The 21,497-nt window shown below is 39.5% G+C and overlaps 1 protein-coding gene across 8 annotated transcripts; it reads right to left on the bottom strand.

The window, feature by feature from the left end:
• Positions 1-128: 128 nt before the first annotated feature.
• Positions 129-21,167, bottom strand: LOC107850820 (retrovirus-related Pol polyprotein from transposon RE1). Of its 8 annotated transcripts, XM_047401095.1 has the most exons (17): positions 20,907-21,167; positions 19,545-19,604; positions 19,262-19,440; positions 17,093-17,228; positions 15,753-15,849; positions 15,243-15,302; positions 15,056-15,156; positions 14,766-14,800; positions 14,604-14,661; positions 14,406-14,480; positions 14,179-14,336; positions 13,825-14,091; positions 12,374-12,795; positions 11,694-11,813; positions 10,585-10,751; positions 10,162-10,331; positions 591-694 (listed from the first exon to the last, which is right to left on the bottom strand). In XM_047401095.1, exons 1-14 carry the CDS (start codon positions 21,024-21,026, stop codon positions 11,776-11,778), a joined length of 1,806 nt encoding a protein of 601 aa, XP_047257051.1. In that variant the 5' UTR covers positions 21,027-21,167; the 3' UTR covers positions 591-694; positions 10,162-10,331; positions 10,585-10,751; positions 11,694-11,775. The 8 variants fall into 8 exon arrangements, with proteins under 8 accessions (XP_016551074.2, XP_047257053.1, XP_047257051.1 ...); XM_047401101.1 differs by lacking the exon at positions 12,374-12,795; XM_047401097.1 differs by lacking the exons at positions 10,162-10,331; positions 10,585-10,751 and having other exon boundaries at positions 256-694; positions 12,140-12,795.
• Positions 21,168-21,497: the final 330 nt, after the last annotated feature.

The following is a 21,497-nucleotide window of genomic DNA, read 5'->3' as shown; positions in this document are numbered from 1 at the left end:
TGTATCAGTTGATTTTTATTCTACAAATCTTCAGCTGGAAACAAAAAGTACTGATTAATATTCAAAAGGCATAATACATAAACAAATTCTCAAACTTAAGACTCAGCCAGCAAGTAGACACTCCCAACTTTATTCACAACTGATCCTTCAAATTCAAACAATGTAGCATATAAACATCTTTATGTTAAGTAAAATAAATCAATCTTTTGTTCACATCCACAGTGGTACTAACAACTTGATCAAGTACTGGATATGTTAAAACAACAACAATAACCAATTATAACAACATTAACAATTACAACAACATAGCAATTGAACACCGGGAACGTGTGAAAGAGGCCACAGCTGCTAACGCCTGCTCATTTTTACGTCTTAGTCTCTATATATCCTAAATTAGGAAGTACCTAACCTAATCCAGCATCCCTGGCATATTTGAATAGTACATCATTTATCGATCCAATCTTTGAAAAGAAGCATCATATATAGAGGGGCGTTAAAAGCTGCAACAATAGAAATTATACTCAATGTCCGCACCAATCTCCTAATTACCATCCTTGTCTTTGATTTGTTTGTCCGAGGCAGTGTTTTTACCACAGCATCTGATCCTATATGTAAAGTCACATCCACGGGATTTGAGGCATCCGTCTCTTGTGCATTAGGTTTTCTGGTAACTGACCGCATGACAGCATTACCCCTGCATGGGAGAAAAAGGCATCTAAATTTAAGCACGGCAAAAATTTATATTTCTCCTATGTAACTTGAGCATCAAATAGTCTACAATACAATGAGGCGCCCATAGATTACAGAAGAATGAGAACCATTGAACTGCAGTACACTAGCATGGATAGCTTGCTTATCTTGAACAAATCAATATGGAATCAAATTTTCTGAAGCAAAAAAAATAATGAAGGAGGACTATCCTAAGTTGCTTGGACGCATGTGCAGGTGTTGATAAGGGTGTGGACCTAGAGGTCGAATCCTTCATGATCCAATTTTAAGATTCGAGGATACGAATCCAGTATGGATACTTGTGTGAGGATTCGACTAAAAATAATTCAAATATCTAAAACAAGTTATAAAAAACATGCCTAAATTATGGTGGAGCATTTGGAAGAAAAGGAATGCAAGAATTATTAGAGCCAATCTAAATCAACAAATGTATCTTCTTACAATTTTTTGGTGTAACATGCCTGTTGCAAATAATATAAGGTCATGATAGAGATGTAGAGTTCATTGCCTAAATTATGATTTCAATCTCTCTTACTGTTTTAGTTTCAGAAATCATTGCACATATCTCGAATTTCTATATTGCTTTTGGAAAAAGTATCCAAAATCAATCGACCAGATCCAGTATAGATCTGTAAGGGCTTGATTTTGTCACTTATTTATTTTTATGTGATTTGACCATTTTACCCCTCTCCGTGGTTGCTCCGTGATGTTCCGAGGTGTGGGGATGATTGGCACGGTTCCCAATGCATTTCGGTCCAATTTGTGCGAGTTTGTGGTTTTTAGAGGTTAAAAAAGACCTTAGAGTTGACTTCGGTCAACATTTATTGTTCTGTGTGTCGGATGGAAAAACGGACTGCGCCAGCAGATCCGAAACGTCGATTTTAGGTTGGTAGCGTGGTTGTGTGTGAATTTATGGCTTTTATTTCTCATTTCGACCCTTAGTTCGAAAAATTGTGGAATTGAATTTCAGCTGCACCGCCGCTCCATCGTCAGCAGCCGCGGATACATCTCTGTAGCGATCCTCCGGCAGTAGGTCGAAGCGGGGCTTGGTTGCCGGCTTGGTCTACAAGTGAAATCTGGTGACTTCTAACCTTTGCTTATTTCATTCTTCATTCTGCATTCTTTCATTCTTCATATTATACTAGTAATTGAGTATAGTTTGGTTGCTGGAATATTTCCTTGAATTTGTGCGAGCCTTGTATTACTTGCTGCTGCTTTACTATTGACTTGCGTGGGATTTGTGAACATTGTTTGTTGTCTGTTGTTGTTGTTGCTGTGGTCGCTTCTTAGTTTTGCTTCGGGAGTAGTCCTTTGAACGTGTGTGTGCCTTGTATCTCCTAGCTGCTGCTTTGATATTGACACCGGGTATATCCTTATATTTTCCTATTTTTTCGTGTAGTTGTGGCTGTGGGTGGTAATGGGTGGTTAGGGTCATGTCCGAGGGGGTTGGGGCGTGGGGCTGTGGCGGGGGCGGGAGATGGGGAGAGAGCGGGAGTGGGTGGGAGGCCAAGGTTTAGCCGAGGGGGGGGTAGTGGGGGGCGCGTGGATAGCGACGGTAGGCTGAGGGTTGGGTCTTGGAATATAGGGACCCTTCAGGGGAAGTCCATAGAGCTGGTGAAGATTCTTAGGAAGAGAAGGATCAACCTTGCGTGTGTCCAAGAGACCAAGTGGGTAGGGTCTAAGGCTAGGGATGTGGACGGTTACAAGCTGTGGTACTCTGGGAGCGACAGGCGTAGGAATGGAGTTGGCATCTTAGTAGATGAAGAGCTTAGAGGTCAGGTAGTGGAGGTGAAGAGGATCAACGATAGGTTGATGACTATTAAGTTGGTCATTCGGGGGTTTACCCTGAACGTGTGTAGTGCTTATGCGCCGCAAGTGGGATCGGAGGGGGAGGAGAAGATGCGGTTCTGGGAGGCTTTGGAGGAGGTGGTGAGAGGCGTGCCCAGTTCGGAGAAGATTGTTGTAGCAGGGGATTTCAACGGGCACATCGGGGCGCTACCGGGAGGCTTTGGGGATGTGCATGGTGGTTTTGGTTTTGGGGAGAGAAATGAAGAGGGGGCGACCCTATTGGAGTTTGCGAGGGCATTTGGGCTGGTGGTGGTGAACTCGGGCTTCCCGAAGAAGGACGATCACCTGATCACTTTTCGGAGCGCGATAGCCAGGACCCAGATTGACTTTTTGTTGCTTAGGATAGGGGATAGGGCGATGTGTAAAGACTGTAAAGTCATCCCGAGTGAGAATCTGTCGACCCAACATAGGCTCTTGGTTATGGATTTGGGTATAAAGAAGAATAGAAAGAGGAGGAGTAAGGAGTGTAGTCCGAGAATTAAGTGGGGCGGCTTGACGCCAGTGAATACGTGGGAGATAGGGGAGAGGTTGGCGGGAATGGGGGTGTGGGAGTGTAGGGGGGACGTGGATAATATGTGGGACAGGGCGGCAACGTGCATCAGGGAGAATGCAAGGGAGGTGTTGGGTGTTTCTAGGGGCCGGGCCGGACATCATCGGGGAGATTGGTGGTGGAATGAAGAGGTGGGGAAGAAAGTGGAGACCAAGAAAGAGGCGTATGCTAAGTTGGTGGAAAGTAAGGACGAAGAAGAGAAGCGGGTAAACAGGAAAGAGTACAAGCTAGCGAGGAAGGAGGCGAAGTCAGCGGTCACGGCAGCTAAGACGGCCGCTTTTGAGAGCTTGTATGCAGGGTTACAGAGGAAAGGAGGGGAGAAAAAGTTGTTCCGACTCGCTAAGGCTAGGGAGAGGAAGGGTCGTGACCTCGATCAGGTGAGGTGCATTAAGGGGGAGGACGGTAGAGTGTTGGTGGAGGACGGCCACATAAAGAAGAGATGGCAGTCGTACTTTCATAGGCTCTTGAATGACGAGGGGGACAGAGCTATTGTGTTAGGGGAACTGGAGCACTCAGGGTCGGGATTTTAGCTATTGTAGACGTTTTAAGGTAGACGAGGTTAGACAGGCAGTCCGCAGGATGCGAAGGGGTAGGGCGACGGGGCCGGATGAGATACCGGTGGAGTTTTGGAAGTTCGTTGGAGAGGCTGGTGTAAGGTGGTTGACTGCATTGTTCAATGAAATTTTCAAGACGGCAAAGATGCCCGAGGCGTGGAGGTGGAGTACCATGATCCCCCTCTATAAGAATAAGGGGGACATTCAGTGTTGCAATAACTATAGGGGGATTAAGTTATTGAGTCACTCTATGAAGATCTGGGAGAGAGTGGTCGAGGTGAGGCTGAGACGGATAGTGTCTATTTCGGAAAACCAGTTCGGATTTATGCCCGGCCGCTTGACGACGGAGGCAATCCACCTGGTACGGAGGTTGGTGGAGCAGTATAGGGAGAGGAAGAAGGATCTGCACATGGTGTTCATCGACCTGGAAAAGGCGTACGACAAAGTCCCCAGGGAAGTACTTTGGAGATGCCTGGAGGTGAGTGGAGTACCGCAGCCATATATCAGAGTAATTAAGGATATGTATGAGGGAGCGAAAACCCAGGTGAGGACGGCGGGAGGAGACTCAGAGCATTTCACTGTCCTGACAGGATTGCACCAGGGATCTACTCTTAGTCCCTTTTTGTTTGCGTTAGTAATGGATGTGTTGACGCGGCGTATCCAAGGGGAGGTGCCGTGGTGTATGTTTTTTGCAGACGATGTAGTCCTGATAGATGAGACTCGAGGGGGTGTGAATGACAAATTAGAGTTGTGGAGGCAAACTCTGGAGTCTAAAGGGTTCAGGGTGAGCAGAACCAAGACAGAGTATGTGGAATGTAAGTTTAATGACGTGAGGCGGGAGAATGAGGTAGTAGTGAGGCTAGAAGCACAGGAGGTAGGGAAGAGGAATAAGTTCAAGTATCTCGGGTCCGTGATCCAGAGTAACGGTGAGATTGACGAGGATGTCTCGCACCGTATTGGGGCGGGATGGATGAAGTGGAAACTCGCGTCGGGGGTGCTGTGTGATAAGAAGGTGCCGCCCAAGCTTAAAGGCAAATTCTATAGGGTGGTAGTCCGTCCGGCCTTGCTGTATGGAGCGGAGTGTTGGCCAGTTAAGAACTCCCACATCCAAAGAATGAAGGTGGCAGAAATGCGGATGTTGCGCTGGATGTGTGGACTGACCCGAGGGGATAGAGTTCGGAATGAGACTATCCGGGAGAAGGTTGGTGTGACTTCAGTGGAGTGTAAGATGCGGGAAGCACGATTGAGATGGTTCGGACACGTGAAGAGGAGGGGCACGGATGCCCCGATCCGTAGGTGTGAGAGGCTAGCGTTGGATGGTTTTAGACGGGGTAGGGGTAGACCGAAGAAGTACTGGGGTGAGGTGATTAGGCGGGACATGGAACAGTTACAGCTCACCGAGGACATGACCCTAGATAGGAAGGTATGGAAGATGCGAATTACGGCAGAGGATTAGGGCCAGTTCGGGTCGCTAGTGTAGGGAATAAATTGGTGGGGGTGTATTCCTGTTATGATTCCGTATTCAATGTTCCGTGTTCCGTGTTCCATGTTTATTACGAATATGTGTGCTTTCCTCTGCTGTATATTCCTGCATTCCTGCTTTACTCTGTTTTATATTCCTTATGGGTGCCGTATCTATGTTATGTCATCTGCTTCTGTGCTGTACTATGTGTTTGTGTGATATCTCGTGACTTGAGCCGGGGGTCTTTCGGAAACAGCCTTTCTACTTCATCAGAGGTAGAGGTATGGACTGCGTACATCTTACCCCCCCCAGACCCCACTAAGTGGGAATACACTGGGTTTGTTGTTGTTGTTGTTGTTGAATTTCGGGGGTCAAAGTTTTGAAAACAACCTTTTTTCAAAATCAGATATCACTATTGAGTCCAAAACGTCGAATTTAGTCTAGTAGCATATTTCGTTTGCCTTCACAGGATTCCGAACGAAGTCCGAGGGTACTTTGCATTTTTAGCAAAGTTGTTGGTGCTGACATATCTGGTATGGCCGCTTCAGCGACCAAGGGAGCGCTAAAGCGTAGCCGCTTTAGCGGTCGAGGGCCGCTTTAGTGGAGCCCTGCCAGACCAACCCAGTACCGCTAAAGCGAAAGGTTGGCCGCTTTAGCGGTATGGGGACCGCTTTAGCGGTCAACCCCTTGTGGGTCGAACCACTTTAGCGGTGACCAGTGACCTTTGACCGCTTTGGCGATTAGCGGTGGTACAATATAAAAAATCTTTTTCTCGATTTTCTCCTGTTTTTGAGACTTTGAGCTGCGGTTTATAGAGTTTATGGACGAATTCTTCCATTTTCAAGCGTGCATAAGCTCCAAATCACTATTTCAACTATTTTACTTCGATTCTCGCCATCTAAAACTCGTTAAAATGTGATTTCAAAGGTGAAATTTGAGAATTTTGGCCCGAAAGGCCTAAAATAGTTTTTCTTCAATTTAAACCCCGTTTTTAACTCATTTTCACTTGGGTTTTCTCCTATGAATTCCTTTAATCATGGGTAATGTGTTTATGAACAAAAATTTCAATTTTAAGCCTTCTATTCGAAAATCCGTTTTGGAGGTCCGTTTAGACCTTGATTTGAAAATAGTCAATATGGTATCGTTGGCTTTCTTTTGACGCGTAGATTCTATATTTGTACGTTTTGGTTGATTCTGGGGTCGTTCAAGAGGGAAAAAGCTCTGCGTGAAGGGCTTTTGACTTGGATTTCTGTGTCACGGGGTAGGTTATGGCTTAACTTTTTCATATTGGGCTGGATAGTTAATATTTGTATATAAGAATGTTATGGGTATGGGTAATAATTATGAAAATAATGTTATTAATGTTGTGTGCCCGTGTGGAGGCTTATGTTGATATTATTGGTGATTTAAGATGATATTTTCTATGTGTCGCCCGTGTGGGGGTCTTATAGATATTGTTGGACTTGTGTATACGTTGCATTATTTTCCTTGTGTTCGAAATGCCTAAATTGGGGTTATTGTGGTATTGTTGATGCCTTGCTCACATATTTCACTCTAATGGTACATGACTTATATTGAATCATGGATGGTTGACATACTGAGTGGATTTTGAGTCCAAGTGCGTGTATATTGGCTGGATTTGAGCTCTTCCTACTGGTTTGGTTGTAGGCATTACATCCTCATATCATACTACATTCATAAGATATTCGTACTATTGTAAAAACACTGATTTTTGACAGAAATGAGACATTTTTACAAAAAACTCTGTCGTAGTCCACAAGTAGGAGAGGATATATGAATATTGAGATTGGAATTGAATATTGAGATAGTATATGGGATAAGTTCAAGTACCTCGGGTCCGTGATCCAGAGTAACGGTGAGATTGACGAGGATGTCTCGCACCGTATCGGGGCGGGATGGATGAAGTGGAAACTTGCATCGGGGGTGCTGTGTGATAAGAAGGTGCCGCCCAAGCTTAAAGGTAAATTCTATAGGGTGGTAGTCCGTCCGGCCTTGCTGTATGGAGCGGAGTGTTGGCCAGTTAAGAACTCCCACACCCAAAGAATGAAGGTGGCAGAAATGCGGATGTTGCGCTGGATGTGTGGACTGACCCGAAGGGATAGAGCTCGGAATGAGACTATCCGGGAGAAGGTTGGGGTGACTTCAGTGGAGTGTAAGATGCGGGAAGCACGATTGAGATGGTTCGGACACGTGAAGAGGAGGGGCATGGATGCCCCGGTCCGTAGGTGTGAGAGGCTAGCGTTGGATGGTTTTAGACGGGGTAGGGGTAGACCGAAGAAGTACTGGGGTGAGGTGATTAGGCGGGACATGGAACAGTTACAGCTTACCGAGGACATGACCCTAGATAGGAAGGTCTGGAAGACGCGAATTACGGCAGAGGATTAGGGCCTGTTCGGGTCGCTAATGTAGGGAGGTAATTGGTGGGGGTGTATTCCTGGTATGATTCCGTATTCAATGTTCTGTTCCGTGTTCCGTGTTCTATGTTTGTTACGAATCTGTGTGCTTTCCTCTGCTTTATATTCCTGCATTCCTGCTTTACTCTGTTTTATATTCCTTATGGCTGCAGTATCTATGTTATGTCATCTGCTTCTGTGCTGTACTATGTGTTTGTTTGATATCTCGTAACTTGAGCCGGGGGTCTTTCGGAAACAGCCTTTCTACTTCATCAGAGGTAGAGGTATGGACTGCGTACATCTTACCCCCCCCAGACCCCACAAAGTGGGAATACACTGGGTTTGTTGTTGTTGTTGTTGTTGTATATGGGTTGCAAACCCCCCATGGGTCCTACCTGGAAGCATAATGCTCGGCAGGTGTATACGGAGGTTAAGTGATAACCTTGATCACATCACATCATCATCATTATCATCCTCATTACATTTCATCCATTTATGCATCTTCAGTATTGTATTTATGTACTTCATCTGTTGCATTGCCTATTTCTCTGTCTTTTATGTATCTATCTTCTGTTTATGCGCTATTTTAGAATTTTTAGTAGAGATGGTGTGAGCTACCGTTTGGGACATTTTCTGCTTGCAGGTGACGTGCTCATAGTATGTATTTTTATACCCTATTTTCTACTTTGCTCGGTCGGCCTATGATACCTACTGAGCACAAGTGGACCGTATTCATTCCTACTATGTCCATTCGGTGCAGATCCAGGTATGAGTGTGCCTCGCAGCAGCTGAGTTCGTGCGGAGATTTGTGATACATCGAGGTAGTGGCCACTCGAGTTTGTCTTATTTTGGATTCTGAGACAGACTTGTTGTTCGAACTCTCAGTTGTATTTTCAGATTTTGAGATGTATTTAGATTGTTCTTACACGGTACAATTACCAATTTCAAAAAAAAAAAATTGATCTTACACTGCGACACCAAATTTTGAGATGGTTTATGGTATTATTGTGATTTAGACTTCAGCTATCTTTTATGTAACTATGGCTTGACTTCATTCTAGGAGTCTTGCCATGGGTTTTGTGTTGCGAATTTCATTTACATATCAGTTTGGTGATTGACTTACTTGTCAAGGCTTAGCCGCGATAAGTGTCATCATTATCAATTTTCTGCTGAATGTCTCTCAATATTGAGAGTCTTGTCATTAAATAGAAAATATTCAATGATTACATCCCTAAAGATCCATTTTCCTATCCCTAAAGATCAGTTTTTCTATCCCTCTAAATCCGCTATTCTATCCCACTAAATCTGCTCTTACTAAAGTCACTATTATTCTCTTTAACTACTAAATCAAATCTATGTAATTACACCAATATACAACAATATATGATTACATTAATATACAATATTTACATCATGCTAACATCCCCCTCAAATTGATGCTGGTAGATCAAGAAGCATCAATTTGCCGATGAGAAACTGATGTCGTTGTCGTGCCATTGATTTTGTAAATGCATCAGCTATTTGAAGATCACTGGACACGTGCGGAAGAGTAATGGCACCTTTATCTACAGCTTCTCGTATATAATGACAGTCTACTTCGATGTGTTTGGTCCGCTCATGATAAACCGAATTAATAGCAATCTGAACAACACTTGTATTGTCAGCATGGAGAGGGGTAGGATTAGATTGAGGAAATCCAATCTCAGCAAGTAGTCCACGAAGCCACATAATCTCGGAGCAAGCAGTAGACATTGCTCGATATTCAGCCTCTGTTGAAGATTTTGACACGCAGTCTTGCTTCTTACTCTTCCAAGATATCAAAGACTCTCTAAGAAACATGCACCAACCAGTAACCAAACAACGAGTGTCAGAACATCCCGCCCAATCAGAATCATTAAAAGCATTAAGACGAATATGCGAACCACTAGGAAAGAATAATCCACGATTAGATGTTCCTCGGAGGTATCTAATGATGCGACGGACAGCCACCAAATGAAGATGACGGGGAGCTTGCATGAACTGACTAACTTGTTGAATTGCAAAAGAGATATCATGCCTAGTAATAGTAAAGGTAATTTAAGCTCCCAACTAATAACTCAACCTCAAAAGTTAGCTCAAGAGGGGAGGATTGTCCAAGTCCATATAAGCAAACCACTAGTCCATTCCCCAACCAATGTGGGACTTTTACCCACTCTAACACCCCCCTACGCCCAGGCCCAACTGGCATTGGCGCGTGGACTGGGAGCCCAAAACGGAAATGGACCTGGCTTTGATACCATGATAAAGAAATGAACTTCCAACCCAAGAAATATGTAAGAGTACCAAGATCTTTCATATGAAAAGAATCCTTAAGTTGTTGTTGCAGGCTAGTGATTAGTGAAGAATCAGTTCCTATAATAATAATGTCATCGACATACACCAAAAGAAGAACACAACCTGTGGATGTTTTCCGAAGAAACAAAGATGAGTCATAGTTGCTCTGCTCAAAAGAATATTGTAGCAAAGTAGACCGAAATTTGTCAAATCAAGCTCTAGGAGCTTGTTTTAATCCATACAGAGACCGCTTCAACTTGCATACATCTGATGTAGGTAATGAGAACAAACCTGGTGGAGGTTTCATATAAATACTCTTTGAGATCACCATGAAGAAAAGCATTCTTGACATCCATTTGATGAATCGTCCAGTTTTGTGAAGCAGCAATGGCAATAATAGTTCGCACCGTCGTTATTTTTGCTACCGGTGCAAAAGTCCCTTCATAGTTCACACCATACTCCTGCTTGTTACCAAGAACAACCAACCGAGCTTTGTACCGATCAAGAGTTCCATCAGAATGAAATTTAATTGAATAAACCCATTTACATCCAATTGGATGGACATTTGAAGGACATGAAACAATATCCCATGTGTCATTTTCTTTAAGAGCCAAAAGTTCTTCCTCCATTGCCTTTTGCCAACATTCATGCTTGGAAGATTGTGAGTAACAAGTTGGAACAGAAATGGTAGATAAAGTAGATGAAAAGCCATACCAATTAGGAGGACGAGATACTCTCGTAGATCGCCGAGTGGGCTCAAGAGGAGCAGGCCTTGAAGAATTCTCAGATTCTAGTTGTGTAGCAGTTTCAGGTGGCGAATCAATATCAGGAGGGGGTAAAGTTGGCCGCCGACGTTCGTACACAAATCCAGGTTTGAACCTCTTAGAAGAAGATAACAAATCCTCAAAAGTAGGAAAAAGAAGAGAAGCAGGAGATGACTCAACATAAGTAGAAAAAAAATACTGATTCTCAAAGAAAACAACATTTCTAGAAACATGAAATTTATTAGAACATGGATCATAACAGAGAAAACCTTTCTGTGAAGTACTATAACCCATATAAACATATTTAGTAGACTGAGCGGAAAGTTTATTATGCTGAGAAGAAGGAAGATGCACAAAACAAATACAACCAAATGTATGAAACTTATCATAGCTTGGATTTTTGTGATAAAGACGAAAATATGGAGATTCAAGATTTAAGACTTTAGATGGTAGTCTATTAATTGAGTAAACAGCAGTAGACAAAGCTTCCACCCAATACTTAGATGGAACAGAGGACTCAATCAATAAAGTACGAGTGACATCTAAAAGATGATGATTTTTACGTTCAGCAACCCCATTTTGTTGTGGTGTATATGGACAAGAGCATTGTGAGACAATTCTTTTTTCAAGCAAAAAAATTTTGAACTCATAAGACATATATTCTCCACCAGAATCAGATCTCAATAATTTGATGCAAGTAGAAAATTGAGTTTCAATATAGGCCAAAAATATCTTGAATATGGAAAATACCTCAGATTTGGAACGAAGAAAATATACCCACGTAAATCAACTTTAATCATCTATAAATGTCACAAAGTACTTGAAATGAGCATGAGAAACAATTGGTGAAATACCCCAAACATCACTATGAATGACATCAAAACACTTTGTAGCACGACTACCAAAATTAGGAAAAGGAAGAATTTTACTCTTGCCTAATTTATAAGTGGAACAATCAAAGGAAGCAGTGGAAAATTGATTTTTGTTCCCCAATAAACCTAAATTTGATAAATGAGATAACACAATAGAATTTGGATATCCTAAGCGCTTATGCCATACCTCAGTCTTACTAAGTGTAGAATTACAAGCAAATGATAGAACACGAGGAATGGAAAAGTGCATAGGAAACAGTCGTCCAACTTTAGGCCCCTTCGCAATTATCGTCCCCGACACCTAATCCTGCACAAGACAACCATTACAAGAAAAATTCACATCACAATTGTAATCTACCAATTGCCCAACTGAAATAAGACTAGTGGAGAGCTTTGGTGACACAAAAACATTATTGAAAGTTTTAGTAATATCCCCAACCTTGGTAATGGGTAAATTACTACCATTGGCAACTTGAATTTTTGATGGACCATGATACTTACGAACATTTTTTAGCATACTAGATAGTTGTTCATATGATTGGAAGCTCCAGAATCAACAAGCCAAAAATTAGATGCAAGATCATTACTTTGTAGCCCTAAAGCTGAAAAAGCTGACATAATCATTTGTCTTACCATTTCAGGAGTAAGAACTTGTCCCGAAGATGAGTTCTCAGTAGTGAAACCATTTGTCCCAGCTTGAAAAGCATTAACCTTACGGTTTTGAGGACGTGTGAGACACTCTATGATAATGTGTCCTTGTTGTTTGCAATAATTACAAAACTTCCTACCACAATTGCTAGCAATATGACCATATCCCTTGCAACTATAGCATTGAGTTCTAGTCATATTCCTACCCTTTTCCTTTACCTTGGGCAGCAAATGCAACAACAATATCATCAACTTGCTTGAAAGCATTTTGTGTGACACAACGCTGCTCTTCCCGAAGTAATTCCCTTAAACAAATATCCAAGGAGGGAGACGGGTCACAATTCATCAAATGGGAGCAAACAGTCTCAAACTCAGAGCGTAACTTCATCAAAAATTGATCTCGCTTGCTTTGCTCATGAACTTGTTGAACTACAGAGAGAGATTCGGCCGGTGTTTTGACATAAACAATATCTGTAAATTCATCCCATAAGTTCTGAAATCCAGAAAAATAATCCTGAACAGAAAGATCTTCTTGAGAGTAATTAGCAATTTCATACTCTAAGTGATAGAGTCGGGCACTATTATCTTGTTTGTAAACCCTTTGTAAATAATCCCACATGGCTTTAGCTGTCTTGTAAGGCCTGAGATTAAGAACAATAAGAGGGTCAATTGACCTTAAAAGCCATGTCATCACCCGAGCATCTTTAATCTTCTATTCACCTAACTTTGTAGGATCAGTAGGAGTAGGATCGGCTTAATCTATATGGCCCCATAGTTCTTTTCCAGTGACAAATAACTGAAACTGAAACTCCCATGACAAGAAATTCTTTCCAGTGAAACGAACACTGAATGATTCAAACTGATATGAAGTCATATTTATGAAAACTAGAAACACTCACTCAAAAAGAATAACCAAAATGACCAAGATCGAAATCCAAGGTGTTAATTGCCGAGGAACAATCAACAAAAACCAAAATTTTCCAAAAAGACTGAAAGAAACCACAAATGAACTCTATGAAACAAGACAGACAAGAGAAGGCTCTGATACCATGTCAATTTTCTGCTGAATGCCTCTCAATATTGAGAGTCTTGTCATTAAATAGAAAATATTCAATGATTACATCCCTAAAGATCGGTTTTCCTATCTCTAAAGATCAACTTTTCTATCCCTCTAAATCCGCTATTCTATCCCACCAAATCTGCTCTTACTAAAGTCACTATTATTCTCTTTAACTACTAAATCAAATCTATGTAATTACACCAATATACAATAATATATGATTACTCTAATATACAATATTTACATCATGCTAACAATCATGACCCGAGTTTTTGGGTCGTGACATGATCCCACCCCCATGTCGTGTCGACATGGCTTTGGCACCGAAAGTGAAGAATCCGAGCAACTCAGACTACTACATGCCAAATTGAAGTGCGAGACACTTCATCACTGACAGTAGACTTGGACGCAAAATTTTAGAGGTATACGTGGGACTTACTGTAATGCACAATTGGATCCTGATTCTCAAAGTGCATTGCTATCTAACAAGGTTATAGTGTTCGTAATCTAGAAGACAACTTTGAGAAACACACAAGCATGCTCAAGTAAATAGAGATGGTTACTCGTTGCAGTTCACACAAATGATTGGTACTCTCTCACGGGTACTTACCTCTCTACTGAAGTGCTCTCGCTTGCGCATGTAGAAGAAACTTTAAAGGTCTTCTTTATGAGATGCATCGATCCTTCTGCATCCCATATCTCTTCATATTCATATGTCTCATCTTCACTTTTCAGTTTTTCCCCACCTCCAGAAAAGCTAGAACTAATTAGACTTCTCATATTCTTCAGAAATCCACCAAGATAGTGCTGAAAGAGAACACCATTTGTAGGCCAAAAAACGGCAATAAGAAGGGTCAATACAAACAGAAATAGATACCTGCCACATTCAGAAAACAAACTTTAATAATACAAGAAACACGGCTTATAAGATAGATTTTTTTTGCATCTCAATATACAGAATTACCATATATAAATGTACGTCTGCACAGGGAGAAAGCACACTTTGGTGGAAATTGCCTCCTCGGGTATTGATCCGTCTGGCAAGATACGATTACTCGCAGATAATAGCATGTAAGATGGAAACAAATTTCCCTGCTGCCAGCTTATTGTCCCTAGAGTATGCTGCACAATGGTATCAATCAAACACCATCCAGTCAATACAAACTTTTTCAATTGAACAAGGCGGGCTACCTCTTTTACGGAACCATATTTTGACTTGTGGATCACTGTACACTGATCATGGTCATGCCCAGAGAGAATTAGTGCCTGCAGAAACTCAAAAAAATGCAACCTAGAAATCATTCATTTCAACTAGTACTGCGTAGAGATACCCTTTACATTTACTAGTTCGTTTTGGACATGCATAATAGGATGGAAGGAAACACTTACAGGTTTGATCGCGTCAAGCAGATCATTTGTTCCGTTTTCAGTAATAAAGTTTTGATATCTGTGAATCGAATTGTGATTAAGTCTAACATATAAATAAACATACATGCGTAGAGACATGGCAAGTACATACTAAGGCACAGTAAAGTGAGAATAAGAGCTTACAATATTTCATTATCTTGAGCAGCTCGGTTGATTCTCTGAAATATGTAATTTTTCACTATAAATATGAGAGATATGTTTATGAAAAAAATATGTTGAGTATGTTGATTAACCATATTACAAGAAAAGATACACTTTTCTCCTCATAATAGATGACAAACAAAACAGAAGAAGAATTTTTAAAGATTGTTTAAGTTCTCCAGACTCTCAATCCCTAATTTTTAGGTTCTCGAAACACAAGCTAATTTTTTATTTTTTTTGACAAGCTCAAAAAAAAAAAGGTTAAATGTTACCTGATTAATAATTGATGATGCACGATATGGACCGCATGCAGTTGAATCCGGCCGATACAATGGAATATGAGTCAATAGAACCCTTGAATTTGAAGATGAATCTGCACAAGACACAGAAAAAGGAACCGAGCTTTTACACATAAGCCAAATTCACAACATAAAATGGATAGTGATTAGCTGAACGTACGCTTAGAGACATTTTTGACAAAATTCCATGTGGCAAGGGTTACATTGTTTAGGGGATGCCCTGTAGACAAGAGATTTTGCTGTGAGTCTTCACAAAATCACAACACCATGAGTCGAACCATAATCAGTAGTGTCTATTTCATTGTAACTGATAGGAAGAAAAGCAAAATCATGATTGGTTGAAGATATCCGAAACTGAGATTACCAAGAAAAAGATATTGAATTTTCACAAACTCTTCTTTCTTTTTTTGCACAAATAAGTTGAGTAATTTTTGAGTTTTTGCAAACTTTCAAATGGTGAGCTTTTCTTGTTATTCAAGAAGCGCACACAAGAAAATAATGTGTAGATCCATATATTCTTGAATAGTTACTTAAAAATGGATGTTGATACTTTGACACACAAGAAAAGTTAATTTTATCTCTAAACGGTAACTGTTGAAGTCCCCAAACTTTTATATATTAATGGAAATAACAAAAAGATTTCCAAACAAAGAGTAGATTGTGATATTACCATCTAAGGTTTGTGCATCGATCGCAATGAAATCTACTTTCCCAGCTGTAAATTGATAGTTCCTCGCACCAAATGCTTTCTCATAGCGTTTGATAACCTGCATCATGGAGTACACGTATAAGACCGGAAATAGAATTAGCAGAAAACCGGAATTAGAATGCTAAATGGTTTGACGTAATTTAAGTATGAGAACCTAAAGAAGTCATTGACTTCAGCAAAATGTATAATAGGATCCAAGACATAATGTCGGAGCCTGGGAATCGGTCCGATATTTTACAGTGGAAGCAACCACTAAGGCTTACATTAGTGTAGGTTGTCTACATCACACCCTTGGGGTGCTGCCCTACCCCCACCCTGCTAACGCAGAATGCTTTGTGTACTGGACAGCCCTTTTTATTTTTAAAGAGACATTTGATGCTCATCGAAACAGAGCACTGCTACCACAGATTGAAGTTTGTATGGCTTTCTTTAAGCATCTACAAACACATCAACTTTACCATCAACTACAAAACTAGATGACCTAATCGGAACGCTCTTCATGTTATGAATGATAAATTAGTCAACTTAATGAATGCTCAGAGGATCGTGACTCCAAAATTAACTTCAATCATCCAACTCAATGAACTAAAGTTAAATTATCCTAGTTATTAAACTTTTTCTGCAATTAGATGCTGTTGTTTCTGGATCCTCTTAATGTGAAAACCTGGTGCTCATCAGAACTCTTGGTTGTAGGGAATTTGGGTGCATCAAATTTCCCTTACAATTATGATCAACAAGGTGATTAGCTACAGTTAATCTTGGACACTATTCCAGAAAATTTCTAGTATCTGGGATACTTGAAAGACAAGCTCAAGACTAAATTTTAAACAAATGTTTACTAATGCGATAACATAGCTTGCACAGGCCATAGCTCACCAAAAAATATTTCTTCAGCACTCATTGTGCAACTTCCATACACGCAATGTTTTAGGAGGCTTGATCTCTATCATTCCAGAAGCTTATGAATAATTGATAGTCCCTCCAGTTCAACTTGTTTATCCTACTTTCCTTTTCAATCCATTGCAAAGTACCTCTTTCCTTTTTTCCAACTTTTTAATTTCAACTTTTCACATGACATGTTTAACACCACAAGATTAAAGGATATTTTGGTACATTCTACATATCTTTGATTTAAAAACACAATATACAAAAGTGTTCTTTACTTTCTTAAACTCCGTGCCAAAAAGGGCAATCAAATTGAGGCGGATGGAGTATATGATAACAAGATGAGATATGAACAAATCTAAAAGCATATTAAATATGTTCCGAGTAATACAACTCCATCTGAATAATTAACACACCTCTGGTATATGCGAGTGAAAAGCTGCATACCCTATATCATGGTTTCCAGCAAGGTAGTACAGCTTTATGTTTGTTGTTTGCTCAAGCATGTCAATGTCAAATATATGTTTAAACCGGCTCCAGGATTCCTGCCATCTATCAAGCTAAATAAATCGAGGTCCAAAGCAGAAGAATAACGGGAGACAATCAGATACTTCATCTATGAAAATGACCAAAATATGAACTTTATATAAGGAATCAACAGATAGGAATGTGCATTAAATTTGTCCAAGAAGTAGTTTTCGATGAGAGAAACAGGCCTTAAGGGAACTTTAAGAGCCAAAATGGAGTCGTGAAGCTTTAATTACTGAATCCTTCCCAATGGTCTTTCCAGATCCGTTTTGATCTGATTCTAAATTTTGTTTCAGGAAAGATCTGTTGAAATTTGCATTTATTTACTGCAGTAAGTTATCTATGTTTAGGGTGTGGTGCGGGTTTTTTCTAAATCCGCAAATTTAAAAGCCGCCCCGCATCACCTTTAAAGCCGCATAAATTCGCCCCACACTCATACCCGCGCATACCTGTACCGCACCGCCCCACGTTTTTGTTTTTGTTTTTTTGTTTTTTGAAAAATTTATAACTCCGTTGAAAACCATAATATTTCCAAATCTGCAATTAGAAAGTAGTAACAACCTATTTCTATTATATCATTTTTACCAAGAATTGACAAGAAGTATCATGTATACAAGCAATGATCAAATATAGATTTTCATTTATAAGATAAATCAAGAAATTAAAATTAGTGATCAATCAGTTTATCTGATTATTTAAGTCCTTGCTATAAGGAAAAACAACTTGTGTTTGATATTTTGTGTTATAAAATTGTTATACCGATTTCAAAAGAAAAGTTATGAAACTATTTATTTGGAGCATTATACATGTCGTATTAAGTATGACAAAATTTTAAGTAAAGAATACATATAATTTTAGGTAGATTCACGAGAATAATACTAATTTTAGCTTCTATACTAATTTTAGCTTCTTCTTTTTTTTTTTGGTTTAAACCCGCATATATCCGCAACCCGCCCCGCACTGCATCATTTTAAAAAGATTTACTCCAACCCGCCCGCTCTCCCACATAGTCTAAAACTCGCACCGCCCCGCACCTGCACCGCCCCATTGTCATCCCTACATTTTAATCCATAATGGCTACCTATTTTAACCCGTCAGGACTACCATTTTCAACCCATGCTTATTTTGAATGCATAGGGCTATTTTCAATAAATTCAGACGTCAAACAACAGTCTCTCTTTGAATGCCCCAGAAAATTTCACTAACAAAACTTATCAAATTTGGTTAGTGAAAATGAAATCATACTTTATAATCTATGTCATATTTGTTGTTGTGATGGAAGAAAAATACTTGCAACATCATTTTGTAAATCCTACAATTGTCCAAATAAAAACACTTTCTAAAGAGATTCTACACAAGACAATGTCATGGAAGATGTTTTTTAAGCAGAAAACCCAAGGAAGAAAAAGAAAGAAAAAGAGGAAGATTGATATCCAAAAAATGTGCAAGTTCAAAAATAACCATGAAAAATTTAGCATCAACTGCCAGAAGAAAACTGAGGAGCAGCAGTTTTTAAATTGCAATAACTAAAGCAAAGAGGAGTGTTGAAATTTTGCATTTAGTTACTGCAATAATTTTTAGTCCAATAAGTTATCTATATTTAGGGTGAATTTGAATTTTGAATTTTAGTTAGGTTGTTTAAGATGTTAGAGATGTTTTTGTTTGTTTGAATTTTGAATTATGCAGTTTGTTATTGTAAGTTCACAATTTAAAGCCCCGTACGCTTAAGAAGATTGTTGAAAGTTATTGAAAGTCATTTCAATCCATTGAGAGTCATTTAAACCCCTTTTTTGCGGCCTACGGATACTGCTAGGGGATAGAGTCAAAATTGAAGTAGGTCCTTATGATTCAATCAAAGGGCGTATTATTTATACATGGGAAGCTAATCTTGTTGATCAAAGCTAGGTTTCGATCTTCATCCATAAAGTAGTTTAACTTTTTTAGCTAATCTTGTTTATCAAAGCTATGTTTCGATCTTCATCCATAAAGTAGTTACACTTTTTTAGGAGAGAAAAATTTCCAGACAAAACATAAAGCATACACAACTTAGTACTTACTCTTCATCTGACAGAAATGGCCCACCATCAAAATAATCACCTAGAAACAGAATTACATCTGGTTCGGAAGGTAAAATAGATGACAGGAATGCCCTGCGCATATACAAATCTGTATAGAACTGAGCAGCTTCAAGTGCAAGGGATTTCGGGGCAAGACGAAGAGAGGTTCTATCCATGAGCTGTCAAAATATAAAATATGTTGTGAATATGAAATCAAAATGTCAAAGCACACAACATATAAAGATAAGCACAGTAAAGTCACCACTATTTTCAGAAGGAATACCTGAGGATCAGTCAAAACAGCAATTTTCACATAGTCACGTTGATGATCTACCCCATCCGTCTAAAATCAAGGGGGAAAAAGTGTTAGCATGCCTGAGTGTCTTAGTATGTATTTTTAGCACACACCAAGTAGGAAAAGCTGTTAGTATAGTTTTTGAAGTATCTAGTATACGAAGTCCACCACTTATACATGTACTTATAAGTTATCCACCACTTACACATGTAATAATAAATTAGCTTTCCCATAGATTTCTTTCATTTTCATTTTAATTATCTAAGAATGCCAGCCCCTTGTTAGATCTGAATTAATCAGGGGCCTTTGATAGACTTGTATTCTCAATGAATAAGCAAGACTGCAAGTAGCATAAATGCAATAGGAAGCAGTGCGCAAGCATAAAACGAAAGGCCAACTATCTTCTACTCCGTCCGTTTCATATTATTTGGCCCCTGTTAACCTGCCACATCCCTTAAGAAAGCTTTAGTTAGAGATGTATTTAACTAAACTTACGTTATTAATAATGCTTTGAAACTCTAAGTTTGATTACTACTACTTTATGTAGTTATTTAATACTAAGGGTGGAAAGGAAACTGAAGATGATGACAGTTGACAAGGTTGAGTTCAATTGCATACACTAATTCACAGATAAAACTGGAAGAACAAATTCTTCTCTATTGGTCAACGCAGTCAATGCTGAGTAATTCCTGATCTGAATAAATCTATAACTGATTCCCACAGCAGATTAACAAAATGGGAACCATTTCACAATAACTAAAGCTTAATCACTATTTAACTAAAAGAAGAAAGAAAATCATTTCTTCAACATCACCACAACCCCTCAAAATCCCAGCACAATTGCAACTGAACATTGTCCATTGTCCATTTCATCCGAAAATAGAATAATATTCCACAAGATTAAAGTGTATTTTGATACATTTGACATATCTTTAATTTTTTATGACAAGATTCAAAAGTTGTTCTTAACTTTCTTAAACTTCGTGTCAAGTCAAATACGCCGAACAAATTGAAATGGAGGGGGGGGGGGGGGGGGATTCTTGAATCTAGCTCAAAGAAAGATAAAGTCAAGTGAATTCCCACTTTATCAAAGTTTGGAACTTCATCATGGAATAAGAAACATTTCATCCAAAATCAGAATAATACAGGGGGTGGGGTGGGGGGATGGTTCTTGAATCTAGCGCAACAAAGATAAAGTCAAGTGAATTCCTACATCAAATTTTGGAACTTTACCGTGGAATAATGAGAAAGAAATGATTTGGGTGGGGGTTTGTGCTTCTTGAATCTAGCTCAAGTAAAGATAAAGTCAAGTCAAGTGAATTGCTAACTTCAGCAAAGTTGGAATATTACCATGGAAGGAGGAGGAGGAGGCCAAGAACAGGAGAGAAAAGGGAGCCAAAAAGAGAACATCTCTCCATAGAGGAGAGTCAATGCCCAAATTAAGCTCAAGAAAGCTGCTAACTTCAACATCTTAGCTCATCAATTACCTACTGCTAACTCTCTCTACCTCCATTTTCTTGTAGATCCCAAAGCAAAGCACAGAGAATAGACAACTGAACAAGTTTCTATTTTTACACTTTATATTAGTTGGACTTTTAGCTAGAGCAGGTGACTTTGCTATCAATGGTGATTTCTTTTCTATTTATTCCTTTTTTCTTATTTTATTTTCAATTCGGTATTCGATATTTGCATTGAAACAAGATTATATCTTGATCGTGCATTGAAACACTCTTAACATGATTTTTTTAGTGAAAATTTGGCAATTAAGCCTCTTCAAATTTTCATTTAGCAAAATGATCTGCCCTCTTCAAGTTTTCAATTAGCAAAATGACCTATTTTTATTTTCTCATTTGTCGGATAGATAACAAATCTGTCTATATATCTGTCGGACAAATAATTGATCTTCCATATGTCAGATTGTTAGACAAATAATAAATTTGT

This window comes from Capsicum annuum, chromosome 12 (genome assembly GCF_002878395.1).
Source record: "Capsicum annuum cultivar UCD-10X-F1 chromosome 12, UCD10Xv1.1, whole genome shotgun sequence".
Lineage (NCBI taxonomy): Eukaryota > Viridiplantae > Streptophyta > Magnoliopsida > Solanales > Solanaceae > Capsicum > Capsicum annuum.
The sequence above is the reverse complement of the archived record's forward strand: the minus strand, read 5'-3'. Positions and strand labels throughout refer to the sequence as shown.